Genomic DNA, 26,766 nt, shown 5'->3' on the forward strand with positions numbered 1-26,766 from the left:
CTCTATGCAGGTCTGTGAGGACCTGCATAGAGATCACAGTGTGATCGGTGCAGGGGGATCGCGGGGAGGGGAGTGAGAAACCATCTCTCTCACTCCCCCTCCTGTCCTGAAAGAGAAAAGCAGAAAAAAAAAGTTAATTCATTTAAAAAATAATATTAAATAAATCATTAAAATAATAATATATATAATACAAAAAAAAATTATAATGTGAGCTGTGATGTCATTGTGACATCACTGGCATGTTCAGGAGGTCCCTAGGAGGACCTCTAACCATTTCTGTGTAAAAATAATATATAAAAAATAAAAAAATTTAAAAAAAAATTAAAAAAATTTAAATTACAAAAAATAAAAAAAATATATAAAAAAAGATATTGCCATAGTATAACATCTAGCCAGTATAACCCTTCTGCCCCCGTTCACAACCCCCAAACCCGTTAAGCCATAGGCATAAAAATTATACAAAATTGTACACCTTATAGTATGCTCCCTGGTGCTGGGAAAGTCTGGAAAATCTATATAAATTAGGTATTTCTGAAATCAGGACACCTGAATTGATAAACTTGGAGGGGATTTTCCATCACTTTACCTAATTTTGTGAGGATTAAGAGGGAAAATGTAAAAAAAAATTAGTTTAATTTTCTAATCTTCGCTAGTTTTTACTAAATTTCTCATTCTAAATTTTCAGCTAATCATCCAACTATGGTATCAAACGAAAGCTCTATCTCTCCTTGAAAAAACAATATATAGGTTACATGGGTACACTATTCACAGGAAAAGAGAATCATCGCTAAACCGACATACCCCAAAAATGGCAAAATTGCTCTGGGCTTTGAGGTACCAAAAACCCCTGGGATTGAAGGGGTTAACTGGTACTTAATGAATAAACAACTAATAATATTTTGATGAAAGAACATATTTACTAAAAGGCAAACAGGATATATCAGCTTCTGTTTAGTCAGTTTATTTTGTAATTAGGTTTTTGATTACATCACAATCTGGATTGTTTTTTTGTAAATTCCACATGCAAAATATTACAAGAGGCTTTTCCTATAAAAGACCACCTGTCAATGGCTTCATTTTAAAGACATGATTGTCTGCCCTTTAACCCAACTCTTTTGCTTCTTGGCATAAAGCAGACCATCCAGTGTACAAGCAGGGATGATGCCTACTGATTAAGATGATCACAATATGCCTTTTTTCCACATTGACCAAAAGGACATCAATAGAGAGAGATACAAAATACAACAGATTTGGACAGAATTGACCATTTAATATGGTTTATAGGCAGGTTTTTTTAAATGGATCTATGGAGCCAAAAATTTAGACTAATAGAACTTCAGGGTCCTACACAGGTTTGGATTTCTGGAGCAAAAAGGGATAGGGTTTAACAGTTCAGCAGAGTGACTCACATAGAAACACTCTGCAGGGGAAAGGGAATTTGCTTTTTGGGGACCTTTTTTTTTTACAATAACATAAAAAGTGACAGGGCTGTTGTTTTAAATGTCATACTTCACCGAAAATCTCACATTCTCTCTAGAGCTATTGCACAACCTTTTCCCTTGAAAAGAATGGTCAGCAAATACAAAAGGAGCCGTTGTATTTAATACAATATTTAAGAGACCCACACGTTCTTCTATTTTTTCAGCAGAAATATTAAAAAATGATGAAGCCGTAGGGTTTTAATGCGTTACCTCCTACTCTGTTTTATGAACATGCTGCTTACTTTGAGTGGCAAACCAAATTGGATCAAAATGTTATGAAGAAATGTAGATGGCTTGTCAGCGTGACATGGTGATAGGAGATGCATATGAACTGTCAAAGCTAATATGTTTATGCTGTCAATCTTGCTGCCTATTTTCTCCTGGCCGACAGCTTGTCTTTTTCTTAAGTAATCGCATGGTCATACCATTAGGTAGGGCAATAATATATGTAGAATGTTTTATGTTGATCAGAACATCCTGCTGATTTCAACATTTCTAAAACGCCCAGCAATTTAAATTATCTTCATACATTTTTCTAGGCATTTATTATATTGCTACTTTCTATAACAAAATAAAATGAAGTTGTATGTTTGACTTTGCTCATCCTGAATAAATAAAATATGAATAAAAACATATTTGATGACTTCAAACTGATTTTTCATTTCCATTTATTGTCTTAATTTCCAAGGCTGTAGAAGAGTCGGAAACTCGTGCAGTGCCCGGCGGACTGGCTAAGATGAAGGAACAGTTTGAAAAGTCTAATGTTGCTTTATCTCACAGTGCTGTTACTCAGTATCAATATCAGCAAAGAGCTGTGAAGGTGAGAACGTTATACTAGTTTCAGGTTTTAAGGTCCAAGGCTCATCACATGTTTAAGGTCTAATACACATTGGTGTTTATTCACTAAAGAGGGTTTTGCAGTTTCATCTTTGCTGACTTTACAGTATGAAGGGCAAGCCATAGCAAGACGTCAATGATAGATTAGATAGCCTAGAATAAAGCATATTTGAACCGGTAAAATAAATTCAGGAAGTTGAAAACTTTGCTTTCACTGTAGTCAGTCTTGCTCTGACATACCTAGTAATGCTCTGGGGTCAACCTGGTCTCTGGGTAAAAGCCTGCTACCCAAGACCTCCTGGTTACTTTCCTCTTTCTCCAGGCAGTGGGGCAGTATTTGACCACTCCAAATCCCTGCCTACTCCCGTCCTACTCTCCTGTCCACTAAAGGCAGTCAGGGGCTAGTTCCACCCATACGTGCAGCTAGCCGTGCCCCCATCTGCCCTTCCCCCATGAAAGGTAGATCACTGAGTATCCTACCTTAGGAAGTTCCCAGAATGCTTTTTGATGAAATGCAGAGTAATCTGACTATTGTCTAACATGTTCATTTATTTTAGATCATACACAACGCAACTTCCTATTTATCTATTGCTACCTCTCATCAGAATACCATAGTGAATTTAAACACGATATTGAATTTGCCTCTAAAATTAAATCTTTTATTAAAATGAAAAATATGTTAAAAAATAAAGCACTTTATTTATGTACTGTAAGTCTTGTCAAACACCAGCTCTAGTGTTTCGGTGCGATATTTCTACATATGCATTAACAGAGATTTAATAAATACATTTACATACCTATTTTTGTTCAGTACTGTGATACATTTGTTCTTGTTAATGAATGCATTAAGATCTTAAGTATATTGAGAAACCATGCTGTGGTTCAAATAACATTAATTTTATAGGATAAGCACTTCCTAAATTAGTCAACATTTTCCTTTTGCAATTTTTCTTCTTATTTTACAAATTATCCATTCCAGATATTAAAATATCGATTATGTGAACTTATGGCAAATGTCTGAAAGTCAGGCAAGGTGGTAACAGCATTCTAGACCCAAGGTTGATTGTCCCATGAAACATAGTGCTTCTTGCAGAGACCCAATGGGCTTGAAGTACTGGAATATATTCTACTCATTCCTGGTCAGTTCTCCTGCATTCTTACAAATTCCCACATTAAAACAATTTAATTCCAAATTAAAGTTTGGGGTGGGATGCATTTAATGTATATCCCACATGACAGAAAATGACAGCTTTATTTACTGCTCCAATGATGGAACAACAAAGACCTCTTGGCATTCTAAATTCAAAATGGCTGTTTATCACTAATTTCTGGAAAACGATTATAACCTAGAGTGCCTAGAGATGTAGAGATGTATTAAACCCACCAAAAAATGGCAACAAATTCCACATATTAATTGACCTTCCTGCAAGGAAATTTTTGACTGGTTAATATAAAATGTTCTCTTTAACTTTGGTCTTCTTAGGGTAGAAACATTCTAGGCTCACACCTTTAGGGTTTAATTTTAAGCATATTTAACAACTTTCTTGAATAGCCAAACTCACTGGCATTTTGTGGCAAGTTTGATGTCATTTATTTGTCACATATTTACTCAACACGAAGAAGTTCTGAGTTTCTTGGTGAAGTCATCAAGCACTCAAGTTAGCAACCAAGTTAAACCTGTGTTTATCATCAGCTCAATTCAGGGTTTAGTGAAAAGGAATAACAAAGGTTTTTCAATCTCTACATATTCGCTGTCCATCACTGATAGGGTATGGAGGACATATATAATGTTCTCTGTGAAATTCCATCAGTTATATATTCTTCAAAGTCAGTAACATTTACTCAGAATTCCTCTACATATTACTGTGAAGAACACAGATGCTACATAAAGACACATGAAGTAGCTAGCGAATGTTGTTTCAGATAAGAGGTTTTTGGCGTTTATTACTTCATTATCATACATCTCGGTAAATTTTTGCAAGCGATAATGATTCTGGAATATGTGAACAGTCTTGTAATAAAAGCTCATCAGGCTATGTATATACTGCACATAATGAAAAATCCTAATTGCACGGTTAAGAGATGCATTTATGATAATACGGAATATGTGACAGGCAGTATCATAAAATACTTATGAAACTTTGTAATTGTGAATACAGATTCTAATTATAAAAAGAACATATTCAAAGTCATACTTGGGTCAGTTATTCCCAGAAGTTTATCAATCAAAATAATATGCAATAAAGTTCTCCTACATGGAAAGGCTAAGATAAATAATAGAACTGGAACTGGTAGGCAGATCTAGAACCTTTATCCCACCTCGTGCAATAATATGGTGGAAGTTTTAGTCAACAGGTGCTGGCAAGGGGAGGATAAGCTCCTGACTGCAATTTTACTCAAAGTATCAATGTGAGTAGCGGGCCATTTCAAAAGATGAGGAAGCATACCCCTATAATTTCAAGTGTGTTGGGGTATGACTAGTGGCATTAAAAGACAGGGTTAGAAGCAGAAGTTAGTGCACATGAGTTGGTTGTAGGAAAGGTTAGAAGTTTTTGTCACCCACCAACATTGGTGGTCAGCTGACCTCAATGGATTTCACAACTACCTGGGCTTGTTACAAAGAACAGCAAGACATAATTGACTAGAATATTTAAAGAGATAGGTAGAAATCTAGTAATATAATAGTAGATATCCTTAAGAAAAACATCTGAATCTAATTGGCATAAGCTAAAATTCCAAATTACTGTTACCACCAAAACCTTCTCCACAAAGACAAGAGGTTAATAATCCTAGCCACTGAAAAGTTTGTCGTGAATTGTATTGTGTGCAAGCAAATTTTTTTCAGGCACAATAATGGATGCAATATTGATGCGAGGATTATAAACTAATTAGTGCATTTTTATAATGGTTTTCTAGGTTTCAACCACACTACCGCAGAGGCAGTGCCAACATTCCCTTCCAACCAGGGAAGTAATAATTGGCCAATGGAGACACATTTAACACTAACAAGAAAACTCTATAGCGATACCTTATAACCGATGTATAAAAATGTAATGTGATTTGCAGATCCAGCAACTTTATATGGGCTTTTATTCTTTTCAAATGTTAATTGAGTAATGTATTTTTTTGCAAGAAGCATACGCTGCAAGATCACATTATCCACTTTTCACATTCTATTAAAGCATTAATAATTTCCACTATTCCTGTTTTGAGCAGGTTTATGGGCAATTAGATAGTTTCTCTGAGCTTGTGTCCATGTAATTGAGAATAATACTTTCATTTTCATTTAAAACCAAATGGGATTTTTCTTTATTTCTTTTTTTCCTTTGCCACGGTGGTTATTTACACAGTGCATTCAATGCAACTGCATTATCTTTTCAATTAACACTGACTCTTTTTATTGTTTTATTATATTATTTAACTTCTAGAAATGTCCCAATTCTCTCATTACTTCTTTGGTCATTAATATGCAAAACAGATAACGTCACAATGACTGTGATTAAAACAGCAGTTGATGGTTCTTGATTTAAAAAAAGTAAATCCTTCATGTTTGCATTTGTTATAGCATGCAGAAGGCGCTAATTTCAGTGCCGAGATGAAACACAGCCTTAGAACATTGTCTATACAGATTAATTCTCACAGCGGGTAATGTTCCCGTTGTAGATATCTTCTTTGTGGATGCTCCTTCACGTTCATTGGGACATTCAATGGTTAATATATTCCTTAGTTATAAAAATATTACAAATTGGAAAATCCTTCTAGGTAGTGCCGCCATTTTCTTACGTGTGTATCTGAATGACGTTTCCTCCTTAAGGGGACACAATAATCAGGGCCAAACTCAGGGTGACGAGGCGCCCCTGGCAGCCAATCAGTGCTCCCATGGCGTGCCCCTTAAAAAATGCTGCTCTACCCAGAAAAAATATTAACTGTAGCATAGTAAGTAAAGGAAATACAATTCTTTGCTAAATAGTCAAAAACATAAAAACAATATAAAAAGGACTATGTTTTTTTTTCTGCTGCTGTTATAGCAACAGACAGGAGAGAATAAATCTGACAGAGAGAAAATTTATGGTACAGAACCTGACTGAGCACCTTAAGCATTCAGATATAATAGGGATATTCTTCCTGTTGTATCTAATTCCATGTTTTTATATTAATTAAAACTATAATAGTAAAATTATATGACTTAATAAAATGAAATCATAGGCATGTAGCTTTTTTTTTCTTCTCCAGATGTTACACGCGGAAGCTAATAATTACTTTGGATGGTTTATTACCCATAACAAATAACATGATATTTTATATATTTATAATTAGTTGTTTTATATGTTCACAATGAATATTAATGAATCTCTTGGGCCTATAGATTTTATTTTTTTTCTTCTCTCCGCAAGCTTTTGGAACATAAGTGTACTATGTTCTCATATCAATATCATTATACTGTCAAATGATCTATATGATCATCTTTTGAAGTCCAACTGGATAATGTTTCTTTATTAAACTGGGTTTTTATCTGGTATATTTAGATATTGAAAACAAACCTTTAAGTGCTTTTTTCCACGAACGATTGCATTTAAAAAAAGCTTTTCAGAGGCAGCCAAAAAATACATTCCCCACCAGCTCACACTGCAATCTCAATTGCTTTTCCATTCCCTAATAACGTAATACTTCTGAATCAACTTCTTGGTAATATATGAACGCACACCTTACATGTACCACTTCACAAAAGCTAAATTACCTGTGGGAATTAATTATTTGGTGCACCACGTAAAAGCTTTAAAGTACTCTAAAATATTATGTCAGGCATGTGGTTTAAAGCTTTTGATATATCACAAATGCTTTTTACTTTGCAGGAATATGTGGTTGAGGTAAACTACACAATTTATATAACAGATTAATGGCAGTAACATGTAAAAGCCTGTGTGAACAGATCAGTTATTGTGATGTGCTGTGGAATGGATAGACACTCATGGAGCCTATAAACAGATGTTTACACGTCACCATAAACACATTTTAAACGCATGGATAGATACATACCTGGGGACTCGGTGGTCTACCTCCACTTCTTGATATGAGTGCTGGTAGGGTCTGAACCAGGGTCCTGGAGATGGGGTTATCCACAGGGAGATGTAGCTTGCTGCAATGGAAGAAAAACCTTCAGTAAGTAAGCAAAGTGTAACACCAACCTCCTTCCCTGATTTTATAGAAAGTAACCTAGAGGTCCACATACCTCCCAACAGTCCTCATAGTCCTAGATACACACTTGTCTGAGATACCGTCACATAATGCGACACTCGATTGACGAGTTAGGCACCTTAGACGGCGCCTTCAGTGCATCATAGTAGTATCTGTGAGGTGGCAGCGTCCAGTGGAGTTCATCTGTTTCTGAATTATCTGTCTCTGTCACTGTATTTCATTAAAATAATACATTTTAATATTTAATGCATTATATTAACTGGTAACATATATATATATATATATATATATATATATATATATATATGGCATTAATAGCATAATAGCAAGGGACGTGTATAATAGACATACCTGGGAACTTCTGGGCTCCAGCTACCCTTGCGGGACGCGGCCAGTACTGCACACTGACGTCAGCAGTCTTTCCCGCTGATATCCGGGGCATTCCCGCTCACTGTAGCAGGAAACACCCCCATTTAAAGGAAAAATGGGTGGGGAGCAGGGCGTGTCAAGACCCCACTCCCACGACCTGGAGGATTTGGGTCTTGACCCAGAGAACCGGAGAAGCAGTGCTCATCCTGCAATCTCCGAGTCAAACTGGGAGAGTTCCTAGGTATGATTATAGGGAAGGTGAGGAGAATTAACAGGAAGGGGTGGGAACAGAAGGGGGTTGGTCATTAACTATTATCCAATATTTAACATTGCAATTATTTTGTTTGATTTTTTAGATGCCTAGTTTCTATACGTTGTCATCAAATATGTGTTTGTTTTAGTTCGGTCATAATTTAATGCTTTGTAACTGGTTGTTGTTTAGGAAATGAGGCAGAGCAATGAAGTCACATTCATGAGCAGCTCACAAGCAAATGAACAACACACATCTCAAAGTGAATCTCAGTTTACAACTTTCAATACGGCACAGGTATGAACCTATTTTGCTATCTTGCACATAATCTTGTAACAGCCACTGGCTGCCAGGTCTTGCCAAGCAGGTGCATCCAACACCAGAACTATTGGCAAGCCCTTAACTGTACATTTAGACATAGGTCCGGCCTAGAGCAGCCCCAAAGGTAAATACACCATTAGTAACATACAGGGTTATTTCAAAATGTATTCATATGTTTATTGACATTTTTGATCTGCAATTAGCATTGTTTTCATAATCAAGCACCATATTTTTTCTTACCTAGGTATCTGCACTTGAGCAAAGTACCCACGAGAAACACACAGCCTCTAATTATAGTCAAGCAGCCGATGGAGTAGGTAAGTCTACTACTTTTAGATTTGCTTAGAAAGGCTGCAAATATGTTGGCAAATTAAACTAATTCTAAGGTGTAAATTTATTGATTAACCAAATAAATGACAACATATAAGGACAGACACCTAACATTTGAATGAATTAACACTTACATTTTATATTTTACAATACATGTGCACTGATATAAATATATACTAGATAGATAGACAGACAGACAGACAGACATACAGACAGACAGATAGACAGATAGATAGATAGATAGATAGATAGATATACATTTACATTTTACTATTTATTTGAAAAGCAAAAGCAACATTGACGATGAAGATCTTATAGCACTCAATAAATAAAAGCGATCCCCCAGATGATGTTTGGAACCAGGATAAAACATTGATAGATGGTGCATGATAAACATTTTTCATACTTTTGAAGTCTATTAGTTTTGTATGCCTCATTAGTATTTTAAGCAAATGTGTTACACTTATTCTTAGCAGACTATAAAGAAATCCCAAAGATTTCAGCACAGGTTGTAAAGGAACAATTTGAAAGACCTTCCAAAGAAAAAAGTACAAATCCTAGTGGAGCCTCTGTGACACGAGGAAAAAACACAAAGGTATTTATTTTCAAATATATTTCCCTGTGCTCTTTCCTGCAAGCAAATGCATATTTAATATTTAATTTGTACTGTTATTGTTCTGTTACAAGTGATAATGTCACATTCTAAAACAACAAGGTTATTATAATAATATATTTTGTAGAACAATATCAAGAGTTGACACAGAATAACAAATCGTCTTTCCTTGATTTTAATCTTATCTTATGTTCCTTTATTAAATAATAATGTGAAGTATGTTGCCCAACGTGACCTCATATTTCTATGATATATAATGTTAAAGAAATGAAAAACAATAAACGTTTAACAAAAAGGACGTATTAGGAACAATATTTTATCCATTATCCATTTGAATTGTTATAAAAAAATGTATTCCTATTGTATCTGAAATTAACGATTATGTATAAATGTATTGGAATTTTGAATACACACAAATAAGTACTTATAAAATATATTTTATCCCCTAAAGATCTATAATGACTATCCAGAATTTGAATGGCCAGTGGTACATAGCAACATCAATGATTCATCAAGCAGAGTCTTTGAATCAACAAGTGCAACCACATCGAGTAAACATACATCTTCTGCCAGTGCTGGTTCCCTTAGTTTTGGAAGCTTAGAAGAGTTTCCGCCACCCCCTCCTCCAGATATCTTAGATACAGCAGAAATGGCAGAATTTTCCCAGTCCCCTGAAGCTTTAAGTGCTTCAGAAAGGCATGTATCTACAGCGCCCAAAGAGTTATACTCAAAGCAAAGAAATCTGTATGAGCTAAAACGTTTGTACAAGCATATACATCCAGAACTTAGAAAAAATTTAGAACAGGAATATATTAGTGCCGTTTCTGACATTATAACAAGCCAATGTGATCAAAAAGATATGAAATCAAATGATGTACAGCAAGTTAAGTATGCATTTGAAAATGCCAGGGGCAGTCCACAAAAATGCATCAGTCCTGAAAGAGAATATTTAGAATGGGATGAGATTTTGAAAGGAGAAGTTCAATCCATGAGGTGGGTCTTTGAGAACCAACCTTTGGATTCAATTAAAGACGAATCACAAGAACCAAGCCATATTAAGAGTATTGGAGAGCAGGAAATTATCGCTGGTGGGGACGTAAAGTATACAACATGGATGTTTGAGACGCAACCAATCCATGCTCTAAGTACAGATATATCGGATTCTCCAGAAAACGTGGAGAAAGTTCCTGACCTTGCAAGAGGAGATGTTCGAACAGCTACCTGGCTATTTGAAACTCAGCCTTTAGATTCTCTGAATAAAATTTGCAAAGAAAATGACTCACTGGAAACCACCAATGCTCTAGAAGACATTATAGGCGGAGATGTAAAAACTGCCAGATATTTATACGAAACTCAAGTTCACGATGAAAATGTTAGTTCTGTTTATGAGCATAATATGTTAACATTAAGATCAGAACTGCAAGAAATTAGAGGAGATGTTAAAAGAACTGTAAAACAATTTGAAACTGAACCAAAATATGTCTTGAAAGATAGTTCAGGCAAAGTACTGGAAATCAAAACTGTATGCAAGGAGGATATTGAGAAAGGAGATGTGAAAACAGCACGATGGATGTTTGAAACACAGCCCTTGGACACTATTAATCAAGATGAAGTTCAAGTGAAAGTTGTCCGAGGCATATCTATGGAAGAAAGTGTGAAAGGTGGTGTGGGAAAAGCAAAATGGTTATTTGAAACACAACCTTTGGACTCAATTAAAGAAGAAACTTCCATCACAGAAAAGGAAGCCGTTATTGGAGCTGATGTTTACCAAAAATGTTGGATTTTTGAAACAATTCCCATGGATATGTTAAAAGACAAAGCTAATGAAAGGCCCCTCCAGGAAGAAGAGATAATAGGTGGCAATGTCAGCAGCGCCAAACATTTATTTGAAACTGTGCCAATGGACATGCTTAAAGAGAGCTCTGATGTTAATAAGCTTAAACAAGTAATCACCACGGAAGAGGAAAAAGGAGATGTACGACATCAAAGATGGGTTTTTGAAACAAAACCTCTGGAGCAGATTAGAGAGGAAAAGAAGGACCATATCCGGACTGTTCAACTTGAAGAAATTCATAAAGGTGATGTCAGTGGTTGTAAAAGTGCATTTGAGAGAGCAGATTGGGAAAAAATAAATTTTTCATCCAAAGTTCAAGTTGGAGATTTTGCTAAGGGTTCTGTACAGCTAAATCGAAAACTTTTTGAAACCACTCCTTTATATGCTATCCAAGATCGCTTAGGACATTATCACAAAGTTCAAACCATTCGTCAAGAAGAGATAGTAAGAGGTGATGTAAGAAGCTGCCAGTGGATGTTTGAAACTATACCGATAGATCAATTTGGGGACGATGATGAAAACTACCAAATTATCAAAGGGATCTCTTCTCAAGAAATAGTCTCTGGTGATGTAAAAACAGCAAAATGGCTTTTTGAAACACAGCCCCTTGATTCAATCAAGTACTTTAGCAATGTGGAAGATGAGGAAACTACTAGAGATCACCAAACTGATATTGTTAAAGGAGATGTCAAAATGTGTAAATGGTTATTTGAGACTCAGGCTATGGAAGATCTCTATGACAAAGATGTGAAAATGACAAACAGCGTAGATATTCAAAAGGGGGATGTAAAAACCTGCACTTGGCTTTTTGAAACACAACCACTCGATTCAATACAAGAAAATCCAGACAAAGATAATGAAATGTATAAAAGAGATTGGGAGAAAATTCAAGGCAGAGATGTACAAACAGCGTGTTTACTTTTTGAAACACAAAATTTAGAAAATATACAAGGAGAAGAAACAAAAGACTTTAAAAGGGTAGTTGAAATAGATGTCCAGAGTGGTGATGTATCCACCATGAAATATATTTTTGAAAACCAGCCATTGGATAAAATTAGTTCAAGCTCAGAAGAAGTTTTGCAAAAGATAAAAAGTATGAAATGTGAAGATCTTCAGAATGGAAATGTCTTAAATTGTAGGTGGCTGTTTGAGAATCATTCTATGGATAAGATCAATGAAAATGTAGAGGAAAACAAATCATCGTATGCCATCAAAGATGTCCAAGGAGGAAATGTAAAAAAGGGTTGTTTTATCTTTGAAACATTCTCTTTGGATCAGATAAAGGACTCAAGTTTTGAAGAGTCTTTGACTAGAACAGTCAATAAAGATGAGATAATTAAAGGAGAAGTGAAAAACTACACTATGATGTTTGAAACACAGCCTCTTTATGCTATTCAAGATAAGGAAGGACACCTTCATGAAGTCACTACTGTGAAAAAGGAAGAGGTCTCTCATGGTAACGTTCGTGGAACAAGATGGTTGTTTGAAACAAGGCCATTGGACTCTTTTAATGAAACAAGTGAAGTTTTTCTGATTAAAGCAGTTACCCAAGAGGATATAGAAAAGGGAGATTTTAACTCTGTTCGATGGAGATTTGAAACACAGCCACTGGATACCATTTCTGATGATGTTAAACCAAAAATAAAAACGATTGATGATGTTCAAGGTGGCAATGTGGAAGCCAATAAACAGCTCTTTGAAAACAAAGAGGACAAGGACCAGTTTGTGAGAACAGTTAGTATCAGTGAGATTCAACAGGGCAATGTTAAAACATCCACATGGTTATTTGAAACGCATAACATTGATGAGATTCACAGAGATGGCTACCAGAACATAAAAACTGTGACAATGGAAGACATTCATAAAGGAGATGTTCAAGAAGCAGTGTGGCTTTTTGAAAACCAGAATTTGGACTCAATAAGAGAAGATGAGGAAAATGCAAGAAATATAACAAAGGAAGAAATTCCACAGACTGATGTTAGAACAACAACATGGCTTTTTGAAACTACACCCTTGCATGAATTTAATGAGTATAAAGTAGAAAGGCAAGAAGTCATCGGGAAGAGTATCCAAGAAACATTAAAAGAGCTATACAGTCAGAAAATAGTGGAATCACATGGCATTATTTTAGAAACAGATGAAATTGGTGATATCCGCATGGCCAAATACCACCTAATGAATCCAGAAACACCAGTGATTCAAAAAGAAGATGTTATAAAGGGTGATCTCCAGAATATAATGATGAATCTACTATCTCAAAACACATCCACAGAAAGAATGGTTCTGTTAAATGAGGAAGAAAAGGGAAATGTCACCTTGACAAAATCCCACTTGTTAAACCAATCGACTGAAGTACAAGTTCAAAAAGAGGATATTGTTGGAGGGGATATACAGGAAGCCATAAAGAAACTTTTTAATGATAAGACTTTCGAAAAACAAGGAATACTAATTCAAGAAAGTGAGAAAGGAGATATTAAGATGACAGTATACTCTCTTTTTAATAGAAGTAATAACAAAGATTTTCAACGGGAGGAAGTGTTAGGTGTTGACATAAAACGTGCAATTTCTAACCTCAAATCATCAGCAGTGGCTAATGAGACATTAGAGAGAGTAAAAATAGAGGATTCTGAAAGGGGTAATGTCCAGTTTTACACAACATGTATTGAATCTGGAGCATTGGATTATCTGAAAGGTTTGCAGCAAACATCAGATGATGTTTCAGAAAAAGAAAATGAGGAGATAATTGGAGGTGATGTGGAAGGTACAAAACTACTGTTAAAAAGACAGCTATTTCAAGTTGAGCGCACCATTGATGAAACAGACATCATCCCTGGAGATGTGTACAATACAACAAAGGTTTTTATGACAGTGCCGGAGAATAAGTCACTTGATGCAAATAAAGAAGAAATTGTAAAAGGTAATTTGAGAGAAACCCTAAATTCGCTTAACCAAGCTATAAATCAGACTGTGTGTGTTGAGAAAGAAGAGATCATTAAAGCTGATCTCACTGCAACTCTAAAGTCTCTCACTGATTCACAGAATCAGGTAAGAGATATAGAAAAGCAAGACATTATCCCAGGTGACATTCAAGGAACCATTAATTCTCTTGAAAAATCCATAAACATTAAAACAGAGTATGTAAAGGAAGATGTTATTCGTGGCAACCTTGATGCAACATTAAAATCTTTGAAGGAAGCACAACAGTCTATAAAGCAATCAGAAAAAGAAAGTGTAATCAAAGGGGATGTAAGTGCAACAGTTCAAACTCTACTAGATGCCTCTACAGAGAAGAAAAATGTCCAACATAAGGTCATTGATCAAGGGGATGTGAAAGGTACCTTAAAGACCTTGTTACAGCCAACATTTCAAACAGTCCAACGAAAGGCGAGTGTGGAAGGCAATGTTAAAGACACTATCAAAAATCTAATGCAATTAAATGAAGAAATCCAAATTGAAAATAAACATTCAAGTACAAGAGGTATATCTGGCGAACAAATCAACTATGGAGGTCAGACTGACCAATATCATGCTACAAAAATTGATGGCAGAAATCAACAAAGTATTCATTCCTCACAGCAAAATTTAATCGAAGCCAGTGATACCTTGGTTGATAATGTCACAATGAAAAATGAAAAAGCTGAAATAAGTAATATATCTGGTCACAATATATATAACAAGGCTATGTTCTGTAGTGATGATGAAAAGATTCTACACCAAACAAAATCTGAATCACTCAAAGCTTGGAAGAAACATAAGCTGGTCACTGGTGATCAAGCAGCAGAACCAATATCAGCAGAGAATACATATTTACTTCGAGGATTTAGTGACGAATGCAAAGAAAAAACATCTACAGAACTCATCGATCAAAACAAGGTGATGCAAAACGCAAAAATGTCATCCAGTATTAATACCTCCAAATACACTGCATCACAACAGCCTATCAATGTGATTAATAGAGGGAGCCGTCATACATCAGACAATGTTCACAAGGAAGTAAAGAAGCAACAAATTCAGCATTATAGGAAAACAAACGATGAAATTAATGTTCAACGAGCTCAGGTTTTAGATTCTATCAATAATAATGTTGACAATGCAAGAAATTTGCAAATAATCAAGGACAAAAATGTAAGAGAGAAAGAAACAGAAAAAACCCAAACAATGGCAGTAAAAGAAATGAAATCATTTCAAGAAAAAATTAAAACAGTATCCACCAGAGAAGATCAAGAGTCTTTAACAACAAATTATTCTGGTTCTGCAAAGAAATCCAAAGAGGAGAAGAAATCTGAAACTTATTTGCCTCCTCCACCTCCATTACCACCGGTATCCTCAAATCAGTTTCTACCACCTCCACCTCCACCATTGGCAAATATGCAATCATTTAAGATGAGCGTCGAACAAGAGAATTTTCCATTGCCACCCCCACCAGTACTTGATAATGGATTTCTTCCACCACCACCACCACCTGAAACACCCCCATTAACTATTGAGTATATAGAACTAGCCAACAGAAAAATGAATATTGAATCTCCTCAGCAGAGGACCTCACACAGTGAACAATTGCAGTCACATTCAAAATCACAAATGACCGCGTCTGATCAAACATATGTGTCCGGACAACCTAGCAAGTCAAGACTGCCTAATTTGAAACCTAACATAAAAGAAATGTCAGTAACAAAAGTTAACCAAAAACAAAATATCCATAAAGAATCGACCATTTCAGAATATATGCAAAAAGTAAGCACGAGTCACTCTAGCACAGACAAATATGAACAACAGGCATATGATCATAAAATAGAAGTAATTAATCAGGGGACATTGCTCCCCAAGAAAAGGGAATTTGTATCTCCAAGAACATCGTCAGTTTCGAATACTAATATCCCCTCTACAAAAACTCACATAAAAGATAAAGCAGTTACTCAAGTTAATGAAAGTATGATTTCTAAAGATGTTTCAGCTTCAGTAACTAATCAAAAAGTAAGAACCAGTGAGTCAAATGCTCAAAACTTCAATCACCTTAAATGTGAGCAAGAATTAAAACAAGTGAAAAAGGAAAGTTTGAAGGCTAAGAAAAATGTATGTTTTTCCCCAAAAGCTGAAAATTCACCAATAAAAACTAAAGTAATAGACATTTCAGTTGCCCAAGTTGGTAAACGTGGTATTACCTCAAGGACACAAGAAATATCTTCAGAAAGTGAACAAAAAGGTAGTACAGTCCAGTTAAAATATGAGGACTTTGATCAGTTCATGTGTGATCAAGAGCTAGAAGGAATTAGTGAAGAAATTTTAAAGCCCAAAAAAAGGGTATCTTTTTCACCAAATATGTCCCCAGCTTCAGAAACTGTTTCAACACCAAAAACTAAAACAGAAGAAGCGGTATCCATTCAGCGTATGGAACATAAGCTACACAACATGGAAGTAAAAAATTATGTGGGGACACAAAATGAAACTGAGCAAGACTTTGATCAGGAGTGTGATAGAGAATTGGAAAAAATTCATGAACAAACTTTAAAACCCCAGAAAAATGTGTTTTTACCACCAAGGGCATCTCCAGCATTAACAACAGAAACAATACCAACAAAGCCTAAGACATATGTTAGAAAGTTTAAAACCCCTCTTATGATTGCAGAAGAAAAATACAGACAGCAAAGAGAGGAAATGGAAAAAAATAAACAAAAGGCTGTGTACCAGGTTGTTAATACATCCACCATGAAATCAGAAACAAACCATATCACTGAAGACCTAAAAGTTGATCAGTCTGCATCCAAGGTCTCTCTTGAAATGTCGATGGCATCAACAAAAAAATTAGACCACGATAAAAGTAATTTAAATGCTAGAGAGAATGTAATCTCTGATGAGGATTCTTTGTTATGGTTTGATCGAAGCAAACATGATTCCGCTCTATTAGCATCCCCAAAACTAAGTAACTTTGAAAGAAGTGCAGCATCATCAAATGAAGAACATGCGAGACAGGAAAAAAAATTAGATGTTGTTAAGCAGAAAAAAACAGAACATACATTTAACAAATCACAAAGGTCAAACAAAGGAGATGAATTGACTCTTGTGAAAGAAAAGACAGATGTGAAACATCTTAATAAAAGCATTAAGAATATACAGCAAGACATGAATGTGAAGCAGATACATAGCGTTGGGAACACGAGGCAAAACGAGAGTTCCACTACCCAGATGAAACAAAGAAAGACTGAGGCATCTCACAAGGTGTGCTTCAATGAAAAGCAACAAAGCCATGAACTAAAGGCACAATCAATTTCACACAACTCAGAACAACAACAACAATTAGGTATTTCTGGAAATATAGAAGAGGTGTGCAATGAACTAGAAACACAGAAAGAACAAACCAAGCACACAGGGATCACAATAACAAAGGCTGAAGGAACGGCAAGCCCAGAAATCTTAAAGAAACATCAAGTCAAGATTAATAAAACAATTAAACAAGAAAATATTGAGAGTCAAGGGCAATCTGAAAAGCCAAAGTGCTTACCTATCCACCAAACCCCCAAGGTGTTTTTTCCTAAACAGTCAACCCAAGAAAGCAAAGAAATCTCTCAAAATACTGTTATAAAAAGGCAGGTCCAAGAAACAACTGCAAAAACAGAAACATCAGAAAAGAAACAATCACTTCCAGTGTCACAAATCAAAGAGGAACCTAGTTCAACCGAAGTCATTGAGTATATTAGAAGATGTGAGGAATTACAGCAGACCCTAACAAAAGCAAAGAAAATTGAATCCAATCCACAATCATTGAATATATATACATTTACAACTTTCCTAAATATTGTTCCCAACTGGTTAATTAGTCAGGAAAAAAAGAAAGACATGGCGAATTTGGCTGCATCCAACAGTCCGGATGATATTACAAAGCAAATGTCCTACATTAAGCGCCAAGTAATGGACATGCAGTCTTCTTTTGAAAGTCAAATACATTCAGTCATAAAGTCTTCCTCAACTGCGAGTAGGCATGAATCAAGTAGTCACAGTGAACTCTCACAGAAACAGATAAGTGCCATCTCTAGAAAAGTGGACAAGACAAATCAAGTCCAGGAGAAATCGCAAAAAATTGGTAACGAATTTGGTAGATTATCAAGTGATTTCAGGGCATGTTCTCCATCCTTAAGAATGCGATCCCCATCACCTACATATATAACCATAGAATCAACAGCAAGAAGAACAGAATCACCTCAAAACGGCCCACTGCTATCCCAGTCTCCTTTAACAAAGGAACCTGTAACAGCACCTTTACCTCCTCGAAGATCCATGACACCCAAAATGACATCTCCATCTCCAACTCCACAAAAGAACCGCTCTGAACAGCTAGCCAAATTAAAAGACACAACTGCAAAGTTATCTCATGGACCGTCACAGGCACGGTCAGTCACCCCAATTCCTGTTGTGATAGAGAAAAAGTGTGAAATAATACATTCGCCCGCTTCTCTACGCAGACAGCTCAAAATAGAAAACCATTCCACAGGGTCTGTGTGTATCACTCCTACTCCAGTCAGTGAAATTGCAGTAAGTACAGTAGAGGACAGAACAGAACTTTATGAAGAAGCTAGAATGTCAGAAGTGCATAAACCATACTCCCAGAAAGATCCAACACACATTCCAGTCTGGCCTAGTCCAGATATGGATAGTGTGGATGTGATTTCAGTCACACAGAAATTTGAGGTTCCCACTAATCATTCATCTGAACGAAAAGATGCAAAAGTCTATACAAGAGAAGGGGCAAATTCATATGAAAAATCAGTCATTGGGAGCAAAGCCGAAATACACCGGACTGGTGAGGTTGAAAATAAGAATCTCAGGACAACTAAAGGCACATTTCATACTGAGCAAAAGAAGATATTAAATCCAGAGATAAAGAAATGTGATCCTCAAATGACACAAGCAAAGTCTACTCCCCATGATGACATGAAAGGGAAGACCAGAACTGTTCCAATAAGACAGTTAAAAGACCCCAATGAAAATACTTCTAAGCAAATATTTGTAAGCAGACAGCATGAAACTAAGGAACACATACTGAAACCATTGTTGCACTCTGAATCCATATCTATCACAGAACAAGTTTCTGGGACAGATCAATTAAAAAGCAAAGTGGGCAGAACTAGAACATCATTGAATTCTGAAAGTATAAAATCTGGGTTTGAGTTTAAACATGCTCCTCCTACATATGAAGATGTCATATCAGGACACATGCTAGACATTTCTGCGACCGAGTCCCCCGAGGAAATTCTGAAAAATTTTCAAAAGACATGGAAAGAAAGCGAAAGGGTCTTTCAAAGTCTCGGCTACACGGTCTCCGACACGTCTGAAATGAGAAGTAGCTTCCATCAGGAAGAATTTATTACTGGTAAACAGGCATGCTGAGTTTTCTAAATACTTAAATGACTAAATGTGAGTCTACCACACTGTAACGTTTGTGGCTTTGTGAACAGAATAATAATATGCCGTTTGAAACTAACACATAAGCTTTTGTGCAGCTGTTTTTCTTTCTGATGGTGTCTAAACACTGTATGTTTGTCTCTAACACTGAGTGCAGTGCAGGCAAAAACTGCATTCTAAACTTCAGTTTAAAAGAAAAAGGAAATAACTCTCAAATGAAAGTAAATGTTTAATCTTTATGAACTCTTATGGTATGCAAAGAGGATGATGGTACTGGGTCTTGAACGATATATCAACCATGATACATGTGCCAGTGGTCACCGCAGTATGTCTAAGGAAAAGGATGGGCAGACAGAGCATGCTTTTTTTGTCTAGTTAATATTAAGGCACACCATAATGCTATATCTTATTGAATGAATATGGTTGAACCATAAATTCCTATGTAAAGAAGGCCTTTCTATGTCATCCTCAAAAGATTGGTTCTTTGTGGCAGATGATGGAATAGAACATCCTCCATTGTAAAGCTCCCCGCACCTGCAGTGATAGCCCAGAATCCCATCTGTCAGTAAGAACCAGCATTACGTTTTCTGAACTGACAGAGTAATAGCATGATGTGAGCACTCTTGTACTGTTTAAATCCACAGAACAAATTAGAATCTTGGGTCTCTAATGGTCATACCTGGGAACTTCTGGGCTTCGGCCACCTGGAGCCTTCCCTTTCGGGACGCGGCCAGGATTGCACACTGATGATGGCGGGGGGTCCAGCTGATGTTGGTGGGCGGTCCCGCTGACATTGGGGGCCGTCTCACTGACGTCAGGGGCGGTCCCGCTGACGGCAGCGGAAAACACCCCATTTAAAGGAAAAATGGGCGGGGAGCGGGCCGTGTTAAGACCCCGTTCCTGTGACCCGGAGGATTCGGGTCTTAACCCGGAGACCCGGAGGAGCAGCGCTCATCCGGCAATCTCTGGGTCAAACCCGGAGAGTTCCCAGGTATGCTGATGATACTCTCTGCAGTAAACAAAACTCTGCAGTTGAGTCACTCCACATTTTGTACCACCTAGAAAAGAAAAATTATGAAAAATGTAAATTAGTTTTGTGCTTAAGGGTTTTTGTATCTTTCAAATGTTACTTTAAATGTATAAATATGTTTGCAGACAAAATCCTGGATTGTCCTTAAAAAAATAAATGTATAATTTGTGTGGGTATCCAAACCAAGTGAGAGGGGAACCACAATGAAACAGATATTGTAAAAGTTCTAAAATGACCTGTAGGTGTAAGAACAACCACATAGAACAGCCTTGCTCCTTAAGGGGTTAAGGGGAGATATGCTTGCACTATTTGCCGGGCCTGATGTTCCACTTTGGGAATCTGTGTACAATAATATTTTTTTAGGCTTGCAAATGCTTTTTGATGTCATGCAAATCAAATAAAACTTGTATGGTTTTTTTTGTTGAAATAAATGCATGAATTTTACATTTTTAGGACTGCCCTTGTAGCCCTGCTAGTAATTTATAGAATATTGATAAAATGTGAAATATATAAATAATATATAGTGAAAAATATTAACACTTAACACGTTAGACCTATTTCAGAATTGGGTATTTGACCCCTGCATCCCTCCCAACCCTGCAAGTTATATATATATATATATATATATATATATATATATATATATATATATATATATATATATATATATTTTATTTTTTTTATTTTTGTGAAAGATGTAATTTCTATGCTCATTATTATCTTTTATTTTAAAACAACTCTCTAGAAAATGCTACATCAGGACAAGGAAGTCTGCATTGTTTGTCAGCAGAAGGTTTATCCAATGGAATGCCTAGTCACAGACAAACAGACCTATCATAAGAATTGCTTCTGCTGCAGCCACTGCCATAGTAAATTAAGGTAAGCCGAACTATTAATTAAGACAATAAAAAAAGATGCTTGCTATATTTCTGTATTTAAACATGTTTAAAATTATATAAAATACCCAAAAAGTAATAAATTTTAGAGGAAGCATTCTAGAAAGTTTAACCACCAATTCTGTGCTAGGAAGCTAAAACTTGGTTGGTGTTTCATTTACTCATGAGAAAGGTGTGAGATATCATTAGCCAACCTAAAGTCCAGTTGATAATTTGGGATGATTTAGACATGAGTTCAATTTAGGCAGTATGCAAGGTGATAATTACTCATGTTCATGTTAATACAAAAACGATCACATATTGAGTACACTAGGGTCAAATTGGACCTAAGTCCCTTGATCCTTACATAGCAGGCAACGACTCCAGTGAGTTGTATATAAGCCGAAAGACTTAAATCTTAACTAAAATGTAGAACCATTATTTAACAAAATGGAAAAAACAAACAACCACACCCTAAAACAACGCACAAATTATAACAGAAATAAAAAATAGAAATCCAGAAGTTGTATAAGACATCTAAAGTCGCCCAAACAATCCCCACAGTCCTCATCTTGTAATGTAACATACGAAACATTGTTGTATGATAAAATTATCTGTGTATCATGCTTATGTATTCTTCTTTTTTTTGTAGCTTGGGAAATTATGCATCTCTCCATGGAAAAATATATTGCAAACCCCATTTTAAACAACTTTTTAAATCAAAAGGGAATTATGATGAAGGATTTGGGTATAAACCACACAAAGAGCTGTGGAATTCAAAATCTCAGAATGCATCTGAGACTAATCCAGGAAAAACGACAATAATCACAGACTCAAAAATAAATGGCCCTCAAAACGTGCAGCCTAAGCAGGAACAAGTGTATCAGGATGATTTGGATGCCAGCTTAAAGATATCTAGTGAAAGAGGTAAACTGAAAGTCACATGGCCCCCTTCAGTGGACAGTTTAAATAAAGTTGGCACTGTTGAGAGTATTGTCGTAAACAAACCAAAATGGCCTCCTGAGCATTGCGCAAATCAAGTGGCTGTAGAAAGGCCACCTCCTGAAGGAGGTGAGCAAGGCAAAGCTGAGAATGAAAACTCTGTAAATATGTCTAGTGAAAGAAATGTGATGGAAGGCATGGAAATTGAAGCACCCAAAGTAGAGAACGAGATGGAAATGTTGCAAGATGGTAAAGATGGACTTAATTCGTCAACTGAAGAACCCAGTGATGTAAAAAGAATGAAACATAGAATGAGTACTGGAAGTTTTGGGAAAGCAGAGAATACAGATATGCATGGTAATCTGAAAGTTACTCAGGTTGATGGCAATGAGGTCGTCAACCCCCAGTCAGGCAACAGTAATAATAATAATAACACAAATAATTGTAATGTTAACACACAATCTTCATTCACAGAACACTTACAAAAATATCAGCAATATAATTAAAGTAGCAGAGAAAATCAACTGAATCTTGAGGAACACATAGGTAAAATAAAGACACGTGAGGACTTTGTTAATAATAGCCCGTTGGCTCTTGAAATAAGAAGGGGAAATCGAGCCACTACATATTCAAAGTAAGAGTGGATATAAACCTAATTTCATTGAAGATTCAATGTGTTTGGATCCTATTACAAAGACCATTCAAGATTCTGGAAAGCATGATACCAAGATATTGTCTTACAGTGATAGATTTCAGACAGAAGAAATGGCTGAAATAATTGTTCTGCTTGATTTGTCATCACAGACGCTTGCTCCCAAAGAACATAATACTGATGTCTTAGGAAGCTTAGGCATAAATGAACCATGAGTTATGCGTACAGCATTTTTTGATAAAAGTATTTTCTGTTCAGATGTCAGAGGACCGTCTTTCATCAAATGAGTGTAAGATGATACGTAGTAGCAAGTTTGTGAAGGCAATGCAACAAGCAATGTAACAAGTAATGAGCCAGTCTTGAATATCATGCCTTCTGACCAGAAAAAAAAAGGAATTCTAATGACAATATTTTATGGAAAAGCTCTGATCACGTTATTAGTGCAAAGAATTGTAGATATTATGAATAAGATTAAATTGATCATTTAAGGATGGAAATAAATATACATCAAATAAAGAGCAGGTTATATGTTATATTAAGGAATACACATTATCCTTGTGGGAAACCTCACGAAAAAAAGGTCAGATAGGTAATTTTCTTGTAAGATTTGCTACTTATTCTCATTAATTTCATAATTGCACAGTCAATGCACTCAGGAAACATAATTTAGCAATTATTGTTCATGGAGAGAACAATGCAAAAGTCAGAGATATTTATTCAGTTTTATATGATATAGATATATTAAAATATGGCTTTCTTAAAGTTGTATCAACCAATGCTGTCTTATTTTGTAGTTTTGGATAAATGAATATAAGCACCCGGTGTGCCTAAAATATCAAAAGATAATTGATTGCGTTTTTCATAAAATATATGATATGTAATATGTACAGTGGCTTAGTGAAGTTAATGTTTTGCGATTTTTCTTTATAAAGCAGTATTTTCTGAAAAAGAAAAGTATCAAGAGTATCAAGGGGAAAAAAATATTTAAATATAATGTTGCACATTTATAATATGTTTCTATCTGGTGTAGAAAAGATTTGCAAACTGTAATATAGTATTGAACTGAGATCCCTTCTTCATTCATTGAGTACTACTAGATTACGCTTAAGATGCAAGAGAAACTAATGTTTTCAAAATATGTGGGTCTGGAACCTACAAGAAAAATGCTTTAAAAATGAGTTTTAAGCAGGACACACCGTGTGACTTTTTAATCGTTGGACTATATCTTCCATAATCCTTAGACAACTGATACTGGCACAGAATACAATAGGGGTGGTTTATGGGGTCTCTGCCTCAGGATGTAACTGTATTCTTGGAAAATTCTGTGCAGTGAGTATCAACCCCTAAAAAGACAGCTGTAGAGCTTCCGCCAGACAGGTCCATGCAAAAGCAAAGGTTGAATCACAGAGCATAACATTTACATTTTACATTAAAACATGTCAATAATAAGAAATAATATCAGTACCATTATATGAAGAGAAGTTGAAGGCTTCTATTTAGATAGCTAGATGGATCGATGGATGATGGGATAATGGGAGATATTGTCAAAATCAGCTAAAGATAAGTCATTAGTTTGCCATCTATTGTAAGGGCAGACTGTTAAATGATTTTCACTATTATGTTAATTAAATATTAACTGTAAATGTTATTTGCTATATTTTATCAACCAAACACCTGAAATAAGGTCATGTACGTAGAGAGTGAGAAGAAAACTCATAAGCCGTAGATTAAGACCACGCTAACGGAATAGATTGGAGTTTTTCTTGGCTCTAATGTGCCCTTTGGGGCTATGTTTACTAAGGAGTGCCAACCCTAAAGTTACCTCTAGACCCGTCTTTCTCAAATAAACAGTAGGGTGCTTTATGGTTTAGTACTAATTAGTAAATCTCAGTTTCACCATTAATTAAGAATGGTGGTTGCCTGTTCATTATGAGACGTGTGCATTTGTGGTCAAATTGGTTTCCTATGAGTTGATCAATATTTGTGTTTATGTGTGCTACCCATATTATCATATTATTATTTTGCATGATGTAATATGGTTTTATTTAGAAATCACCAATAAAACTGGTTTCACAAAACTTCACTGAGTTGGTTTGCAGTCTTTAGTTGGAATTGATACATTTTATTTGGCCAGGTTTCCGGGCCTCTGTTTTGATGGAATGTTGTGTTGATTTGTTTGGATGGATGTTTTTAATCATTCACATCAGAGGACAAAGTGCATTTTAGAAGAATTTCACAAGTACGACAATTACACTTTATGACCTAACATTTGTGGACACCTGACCATCACACCTATATGAGCTTGTTGGATGTCCCATTTCAAAACCATTTTAATTAATATGGAGTTGCCCCAACCCCCACCCCTTGGCAACTTTAATAGTCTTCATTCTCCTGGGAAGGCATTCCACAAGATTTTCTGAAATTGTGCCCATTCAGCCTAAAGGAGCACCTGTGAGAAGGTCCAGCTCGCAAACAGAGTTTGAATTAATCTCAAAGGTGTTCAGTAGGATTAAGGTCAGTGCAGAAATTTCATAAACTGGCTTGTGCTCTTCACTATGACCATTCTATTTTTGTTAAAGGAGAAGGTGATTTTATATACCTGTTAACAATGGGTATGGCTAAAACAACTACACTCAATAACTAGAAGGGGTATCCACATATCTTTGGTGATATAGTTATTTATTTAATATCTATTGAAACCCAACCCTATAATTTGTGACAATTCTAATTATTTCCATGCATGTAAAGAACCCACATTTTAAGTCTACACAACTGGTAGTTAAATCCTGCTTCTCTATCTTAAAAACAGGTGTAACAAGAGATACAACAAAATATAACATGACTGCCCTTATTAATCCAGATTAACACTGAGAAAAGGAGACACAGAGCAAAAGGCAGAGAATAGAAAAAGAAAAATGACCACAGGGAGGGAGGATGTGTTGTCTAGTAAAGTCTGCGAAACCTTGTCCAATGAATAGGGTTACAGATGAAAGGACTGAAGACGAGGAAAAGAAAATGTCAGAAATTATAGTGATGAAAGGACAGGAGAAGGGTATCTTTCAACACTGTACAAAATCAGTTAAAATACGTTGAAGCCAGGGGGTGGGGAAGTCTCAAGAAAAACCCCTAGGGGTTCAATCACATCTATACTGGTATAACAAATTCCCTAAATTCAAAGCTGTGGCTTAAGTGTGTTTTTTGTCGTAAGGCACACTGAAGGTTATGAGGAAAAATCTCTCTTTTTACTGCTCTAGAAAGCTACCATTTTGCACCTTTACACAAAAAGCCACACTTTGAGAATAAAAAGGTGTACATTTGCCTTGTTATGCTTTTGTATAAAACATAGAAATTTAAGAACATGGAATTTCTTGGCAGAAAAGAGCCATGCTATTTTTTTAGCGTTTTTGGGTCCTGGGACAGGACTTTTAATAGGTAAAATATATCTACATAAATATATGTATATCTACATATTGAAAGGCAAGTGACAGTGTGTGTGACTCCACATAATACATTGGCGATGTTCACAGATTATTTCCCACCTCACCCAAGTTCCATTACAACTTTTTTTTGGATGGAATAAAACTATAAGTGACAGCAAAATTTTATCACACTGAGCTCCAATCTGCATGTTAGTACTTA

At 35.8% G+C, this 26,766-nt stretch overlaps 1 protein-coding gene across 1 annotated transcript in view; it reads left to right on the forward strand.

The window, feature by feature from the left end:
* The window catches only part of LOC149285923 (xin actin-binding repeat-containing protein 2-like), a 45,593-nt gene extending 22,251 nt beyond the window's left edge, over positions 1-23,342 (forward strand). Inside the window, exons 6-15 of the mRNA XM_089494651.1 lie at positions 2,170-2,301; positions 7,172-7,186; positions 8,326-8,430; positions 8,699-8,771; positions 9,258-9,379; positions 9,849-15,356; positions 15,492-17,101; positions 17,264-19,596; positions 22,260-22,892; positions 23,143-23,342. Coding sequence (XP_089350777.1) covers positions 2,170-2,301; positions 7,172-7,186; positions 8,326-8,430; positions 8,699-8,771; positions 9,258-9,379; positions 9,849-15,356; positions 15,492-17,101; positions 17,264-19,596; positions 22,260-22,892; positions 23,143-23,342 — 10,731 coding nt within the window. The remainder of the gene's footprint in view (positions 1-2,169; positions 2,302-7,171; positions 7,187-8,325; positions 8,431-8,698; positions 8,772-9,257; positions 9,380-9,848; positions 15,357-15,491; positions 17,102-17,263; positions 19,597-22,259; positions 22,893-23,142) is intronic.
* The last annotated feature ends 3,424 nt before the right edge of the window (positions 23,343-26,766 follow it).

Source organism: Sceloporus occidentalis, unplaced genomic scaffold (genome assembly GCF_023333645.1).
Source record: "Sceloporus occidentalis isolate IW3139 unplaced genomic scaffold, rSceOcc1.0.p SCAF_74, whole genome shotgun sequence".
Classification (NCBI taxonomy): Eukaryota; Metazoa; Chordata; class Lepidosauria; order Squamata; family Phrynosomatidae; genus Sceloporus; species Sceloporus occidentalis.